Below are 6804 nucleotides of genomic sequence, written 5' to 3'. Positions count from 1 at the left end.
ACTGTGGGATGACATCTTATAGCTGTGGTGTTTTGCCAACCAGCAGCTCTTGGCACACAAAATGTGCTGCCAGCAGCCCTTGAAGTCCGGTAGGTGACCTGGGCAGCCTTGTCCCCGACCCCACCTGCCTGTTAAGAAAAGAGTGTTGTGTTTTGCATCAGCAGTAAAATGGGTCAAGGTTTAGTCAATTGGAAGTTGTGTCAAAACTCACTACGGTTGGTTGAGGGCCCGAAGTCTCCCAGCATTCATTAACAACTATTGTTCAATGATTATCTCCCTGGGGCGTGTTGCAGTGAGTTGGCTCAAAGCATAACTGACCCTGGCCATGATCCAGAGACCTGCCCCCTGATATCAGTGGCGAGCCTCCCTGGGTGCAGCCAAGGGGCAGGACTATTCTTTTCCACGGTATTTAAAGCTGAGAGGTTCTGCCACGGAGCACGGCCTTCCCACTGGGAACACAAACTCGCCAGCAGGAAGAACCCGGAAAGAAACCTTGGATCTCCCTTCGAGATCGTCCAAAGAGAAGAAAGGTAAGTAGAGCTTTGCATTTACATTTCGAAAAATTACAAAGATGAACTCACTTTTTTCCTGAGAGTAATAACTATTTGGCAATGCACGGTCCCAGCTAAAGGCCGTCGAATGTGTTTGAAGATGTCTGTTATTGTTTTTGTTCAGGACACTTGCGTTTTCTATTTCAGGTGACCTCACATTCGTGCCCCTTAGCAGCACTCTGCAGAAATGCCTCCTCGACTGCAAAACGGCCTGAACCTCTCGGCCAAAGTCGTCCAGGGAACCCTGGACAGCCTGCCCAAGGCAGTGAGGGAGTTTCTTGAGAACAGTGCTGAGCTGTGTCAGCCTGATCACATCCACATCTGCGACGGCTCCGAGGAGGAGAACGCGCGGCTTCTGGGCCAGATGGAAGAGGAGGGCATCCTCAGGCGGCTGAAGAAGTATGACAACTGGTAAGCTCGGCCCCCACTGCCTGCCCCAGGCCCCTGCAGGCAGGGCTCCCCTGCGTCTCCTGGAAGTTGGTGGAGAAAGGTGAATGAAGGCCTCTCGGGAGTTTCAGACTCTTGAGAAGTTGAATGCAATGGTCAGAACCATACAGATTTGAGTTTTGTGACAGTAGTGGGCTAGCCCAAGCTTTAAATGAGGTGGTGTGCACAAAAGCTCTGCCAACTAGATTCTTGATAAAAACGAAAGACAGCCCCTCTCCTACAGACTAGCTCCTAGTTGAGTAAACGCCCACCTGGCCATGTCTTAGATGGTCTGTGTGTTCACACGGATGGACTGTTGTTAGCATGCTCAGTGCTCTGCTAGGCATGGAAAGCCACGGTATTGAAGGAGATGGTTCGCTGCCCATGGTGCTTGGCTGAAAGGAAGCCTGTGATTTTTACAGCTGGTTGGCTCTCACTGACCCCAGGGATGTGGCCAGGATTGAAAGCAAGACAGTTATCGTCACCCAAGAGCAAAGAGACACAGTGCCCATCCCCAAAACAGGCCTCAGCCAGCTCGGTCGCTGGATGTCAGAGGAGGATTTTGAGAAAGCGTTCAATGCCAGGTTCCCAGGGTGCATGAAAGGTGAGCGGAACATTGATTTGATTGGGAAAAATAGCAGAGAACCTTTTCTTATTACATCTATCCTAATGGTAATTCAAAGTGTAATGGAAGCTCCCACCACCTCAGACATCTTTCAGTTCCACACATGAAGTTGGCAATGTATCGAAAATGCACATCCCTCTTCTGCTTTTACAGACTGTCTTATACAAACGTGGAAACTAGTTCCATGCATGTGGGTTTTAAATAGGTTGGTGGGACCTGGTTGCACATTTATGAAAACTCTGTAATTTCGGCAGGCTCTTCACTCTCCAGTGGCCTCTCCTAACCTAGGGGGGCTGGTGGCCAGCAGGGTGTGTTGGTGTTAGTGGAAGACTGTGAAAATGGGTCTACCTGGGAAAACAATGCTGGTTGTGTTCAAAATCCAAGGTCATTTCTCACCAGTGCCTACCCATCGCACCCTGTAGGTCGCACCATGTACGTCATCCCATTCAGCATGGGGCCGCTGGGCTCGCCTCTGTCGAAGATCGGCATCGAGCTGACGGATTCGCCCTACGTGGTGGCCAGCATGCGGATCATGACGCGGATGGGCACGCCCGTCCTGGAAGCACTGGGCGATGGGGAGTTTGTCAAATGCCTCCATTCTGTGGGATGCCCTCTGCCTTTACAAAGTAAGTGTATTATTTCAGAATCAAAAGTCAAAATAAAAAAAGAAAGCTGAACAACAAACCCCAGCGGGTGCCTCGGGGACCCCCAAACAGGGCCCTGGCGCACTGACGTGGGAGGGGTCCTTGTTCACAGAGCCTTTGGTCAACAACTGGCCCTGCAACCCGGAGCTGACGCTCATCGCCCACCTGCCTGACCGCAGAGAGATCATCTCCTTTGGCAGTGGGTATGGCGGGAACTCGCTGCTCGGGAAGAAGTGCTTTGCTCTCAGGATAGCCAGCCGGCTGGCCAAGGAGGAAGGGTGGCTGGCAGAGCACATGCTGGTGAGTCTGCAGGAAGCCCTGACGTGCAGATGAGAGGCCCGGGGGGTGGCAGAAACAAACAGCATTACAGTTCCCATCCAGCAAGACCCAGTACACCTTTCCGAGCATGCAGGTTCCCAGACAGATTGGGAAACCCCACCAGTAATGATTAGTGCACACGTATACGTCACTTTTGAAGGGCCCCAAACACCAGGGGACCATCGAGATCCTTTGGACTTCATGATTCTGGGAATGTTTGTTTGCACTGATACCTGAAGAAATAGATCTTGAGGGCCTACATTCCAACCTCTGGGCTGAAGTACCAACCTCGGGGAGAAGGGAACAAAGATCACAATAAAGAATCTTGTCCCCGGTGGGCGCGGTGGCTCACGCCTGTAATCCCAGCACTTTGGGAGGGCGAGACGGGCGGATCACGAGGTCAGGAGATCGAGACCATCCTGGCTAACATGGTGAAACCCCGTCTCTACTAAAAAATACAAAAAACTAGCTGGGCGAGGTGGCGGGCGCCTGTAGTCCCAGCTACTCGGGAGGCTGAAGAAGGAGAATGGCGTGAACCTGGGAGGCGGAGCTTGCAGTGAGCTGAGATCTGGCCACTGCACTCCAGCCTGGGCAACAGAGCCAGACTCTGTCTCAAAAAAAAAAAAAAAAAAAAAAAAAAATGAACCTTGTCCCCAACAGATCCTGGGTATAACTAACCCCGAGGGTGAGAAGAAGTACCTGGCAGCTGCATTTCCCAGCGCCTGCGGGAAGACCAACCTGGCCATGATGAACCCCAGCCTCCCCGGGTGGAAGGTGGAGTGCGTTGGGGATGACATCGCCTGGATGAAGTTTGACGCACAAGGTGACTCTTTTAGACCCAACTGTTGGTAACGATTGGACTCAAGTGAATTATCGGCCTTCAAAACATGCCACGTTCTCCTTGATCCAGTGTTTGGATTTTTAAATTCTGTTAGTCCAGAGTTGGCCAAACCTTAGAAATACGTATTCTGTAAGAATTCTTCAATTTAATATTCAATCTGGATTGAAACTGGGCCATATGTTGCTGTTTGTTTACATACATACATTTGTTTAAATGGTATTGGTGGAAAATTGTGGAGGAAGCAAGAATTGTAAACATCTCAAAGTTGCATATGATGCTTGGATGAAAAGAGATAAATGTACATTCTAGGGAGGGAAAAAAGATTTGAGAAGTTGGCATAGAAATTAGTCCGGCAAGATATAAGAGTATATGTTCTGCTTTGCCTGGCACCCACTACTACTTCTCTGGTTTAAATCTCCAGGTAATTTAAGGGCTATCAATCCAGAAAATGGCTTTTTCGGTGTCGCTCCTGGGACTTCTGTGAAGACCAACCCCAATGCCATCAAGACCATCCAGAAGAACACCATCTTTACCAACGTGGCCGAGACCAGCGATGGGGGCGTTTACTGGGAAGGCATTGATGAGCCGCTAGCTTCAGGCGTCACCATCACTTCCTGGAAGAATAAGGAATGGAGCCCAGAGGATGGTGCGTCCCCGCCAGAGGCCTCGGTGTGCTGGGCTGCAGGGACTGCCTGTTTGAGCCAGGCATTCATGGGCCTTTCTCCATCTTATAGGGGAACCTTGTGCCCACCCCAACTCGAGGTTCTGCACCCCTGCCAGCCAGTGCCCCATCATTGATGCTGCCTGGGAGTCTCCGGAAGGCGTTCCCATTGAAGGCATTATCTTTGGAGGCCGTAGACCTGCTGGTGAGGTTCTCGTTCATTTAGGCTGGGAACATGGGTGTGCTGGGTACCGAAGGGCATCTGTGAAATCTCTGCTTTTCCATGACCTTGTCAGAGGGTGTCCAGGGGCTTCCTTTCTTGAGCTTCCTTTCCAAAGAGCCAGAATAATTGGCAAGTTCAAATGTAGAACCCTTCTGGTCGCCTGGAACCTTTCTGATTCCTTAATCTATCACAGCTTGATCAAATTTTACTTTTTACTTTGTGGCCTCAGTCATGTAACCTTGACTTAGCAGTTTTCTGCAGTTTAGCTTGGTGAATGCAAAACTAGCTCGATTACAAAGTTATTGTCTTTCCATGACTTTCCATGTTGTGAATAACACCACTGGTTGTAGAGGCTGAATTTTAAAGCCTCTAATGAATGTTTCTTTTTTTTTTTTTTTCCTGCTAAAGGTGTCCCTCTAGTCTATGAAGCTCTCAGCTGGCAACATGGAGTCTTTGTGGGGGCGGCCATGAGATCAGAGGCCACAGCAGCTGCAGAATATAAAGGTAAGTCAAAGTCCTGATTTGAAACCACAGAGAAGTGGGATTAGAGCGCTCTTCTTCACTCTTATGTCTCTCTCCTTCTCTGTGTCTGTGTGTGGGGAAAGAGAGAGAGAGAGGAGAACAAAGCATGCTGATGTCAACAATCAATGGGGCCAGTTTTGCCTAGGAGAGCATCATTTACCAATGGAAGCTCCCTCTCTGTTTAACAGGCAAAATCATCATGCACGACCCCTTTGCCATGCGGCCCTTCTTTGGCTACAACTTCGGCAAATACCTGGCCCACTGGCTTAGCATGGCCCAGCACCCAGCAGCCAAGTTGCCCAAGATCTTCCATGTCAACTGGTTCCGGAAGGACAAGGAAGGCAAATTCCTCTGGCCAGGCTTTGGAGAGAACTCCAGGGTGCTGGAGTGGATGTTCAACCGGATCGATGGGAAAGCCGGTGCCAAGCTCACACCCATAGGCTACATCCCCAAGGAGGATGCCCTGAACCTGAAAGGCCTGGGGCACATCAACGTGATGGAGCTCTTCAGCATCTCCAAGGAATTCTGGGAGGAGGAGGTGGAAGACATTGAGAAGTATCTGGAGGATCAGGTCAATGCTGACCTCCCCTGTGAAATCGAGAGACAGATCCTTGCCTTGAAGCAAAGAATAAGCCAGATGTAATCAGAGCCTGATTTAAAATCATCCCCCTTCCCATCCATAAGGTGCGATAGGAGCGAGAGAGGGCAAGTTTTCCCAAATTGATGCCACCATAATAATCATCACCGCCGTGCGCAGATCTGAAAGGCACACTTTGATTTTTTTAAGGGGAAGAACCACAGAACACCAGCTAGTAGCTAATGAAAATGAGAAGGGAAATCTTGGCATGCCTCCAGAAATTCACACCCAATGCATAGTTTGTTCAAATTTAAGGTTACTCAGGCATTTGATCTTTTTAGTGTTTTTTCACTTTAGCTATGTGGATTAGCTAGAATGCACACCAAAAAATACTTGAGCTGTATATATATGTCTGTGTGTATATGTGTGTGCATGTACGTCCACATGTGTCTGTGTGGTATATTTGTGTATGTGTATTTGTATGTACTGTTATCGAAAATATATTTAATACCTTTGGAAAAATCTTGGGCAAGATGACCTACTAGTTTTCCTTGAAAAAAAGTTGCTTTGTTATTAATAAGTGTGCTTAAATTATTTTTATACACCATTGTTCCTTACCTTTATATAATTGCAATATTTCCCCCTTACTACTTCTTGGAAAAAAATTACAAAATAAAGTTTTATAGAAAAGATGGATTTGCTTTGCTCGGTTTTTCTTATTTGAGCTACCAAGCAGAGTGAACTCTGATTAAGCATCTTGTGATTTAAATCCCTGCCCCCTCCCCAAGAAGGTGGGGACGTTCAGAATCACACTTGAAGAGCGGGTGGGTTGTCTGGTCCCAGGGAGAAGGAAGGAGCAGATGGGGAGGAATGAGGCTGGGAACCGTGGTTGGGGTTTTCTGAATTTGTTGAAGCCACTAGTTGGCGCCCTTTAACAATTCTACAAACCTTTAGATGGTGAGGCTTCTGTGGCTGGACTGGGAAGGTTTAATGTCTGCTTTTTGACAATTTGGGTCTGGAGGGGGCTTAGGCTTCCACAAAAATTACTTTGTGGACAGTTTCATAGGCTTTTGCCTTTTAACTCTTCAAAGCAACAGTTTTCTCAACTGTCATCCCCGCGGGGGAGTGGGGAAGACAAGTGTTCTTGAGAAGGAAAAGCTGACAGGATCTGGGTTGAGCAAGCATTAATTGAGCGCCTTCTGTGTCCTGGACATCATGCCAACACCATGGGCAGCCCGAGAAGAGAGGTGGGTGGTTTGGACCCCAGCTCTGCCTTGAACCTCACCTGCTCTCCTCTACTACCAGTGTTTATTGGATATTCCAGAACGGTACAAACAAACCATAAACTTTATATTACAGGTTCATTCTGTGTAAATACTATTATCTTCAAGTTGTAGTTTCTTTCTTGGGTCCAGG

At 48.5% G+C, this 6804-nt stretch overlaps 1 protein-coding gene across 1 annotated transcript; it reads left to right on the top strand.

The window, feature by feature from the left end:
- The first annotated feature begins 392 nt into the window (after window positions 1-392).
- LOC105470606 (phosphoenolpyruvate carboxykinase 1) lies at window positions 393-6080 on the top strand. Its single transcript, XM_011722760.3, has 10 exons — window positions 393-530; window positions 699-962; window positions 1400-1581; window positions 2025-2228; window positions 2359-2546; window positions 3225-3387; window positions 3827-4051; window positions 4140-4271; window positions 4698-4793; window positions 5000-6080. The coding sequence occupies exons 2-10, from the start codon at window positions 739-741 to the stop codon at window positions 5452-5454; spliced, it is 1869 nt and encodes a 622-aa protein (XP_011721062.1). The 5' UTR covers window positions 393-530; window positions 699-738; the 3' UTR covers window positions 5455-6080.
- Window positions 6081-6804: the final 724 nt, after the last annotated feature.

Source organism: Macaca nemestrina, chromosome 15 (genome assembly GCF_043159975.1).
Source record: "Macaca nemestrina isolate mMacNem1 chromosome 15, mMacNem.hap1, whole genome shotgun sequence".
NCBI lineage: Eukaryota > Metazoa > Chordata > Mammalia > Primates > Cercopithecidae > Macaca > Macaca nemestrina.
Note: the sequence above shows the minus strand (reverse complement) of the source record. Positions and strands in the feature narration are given on the sequence as shown.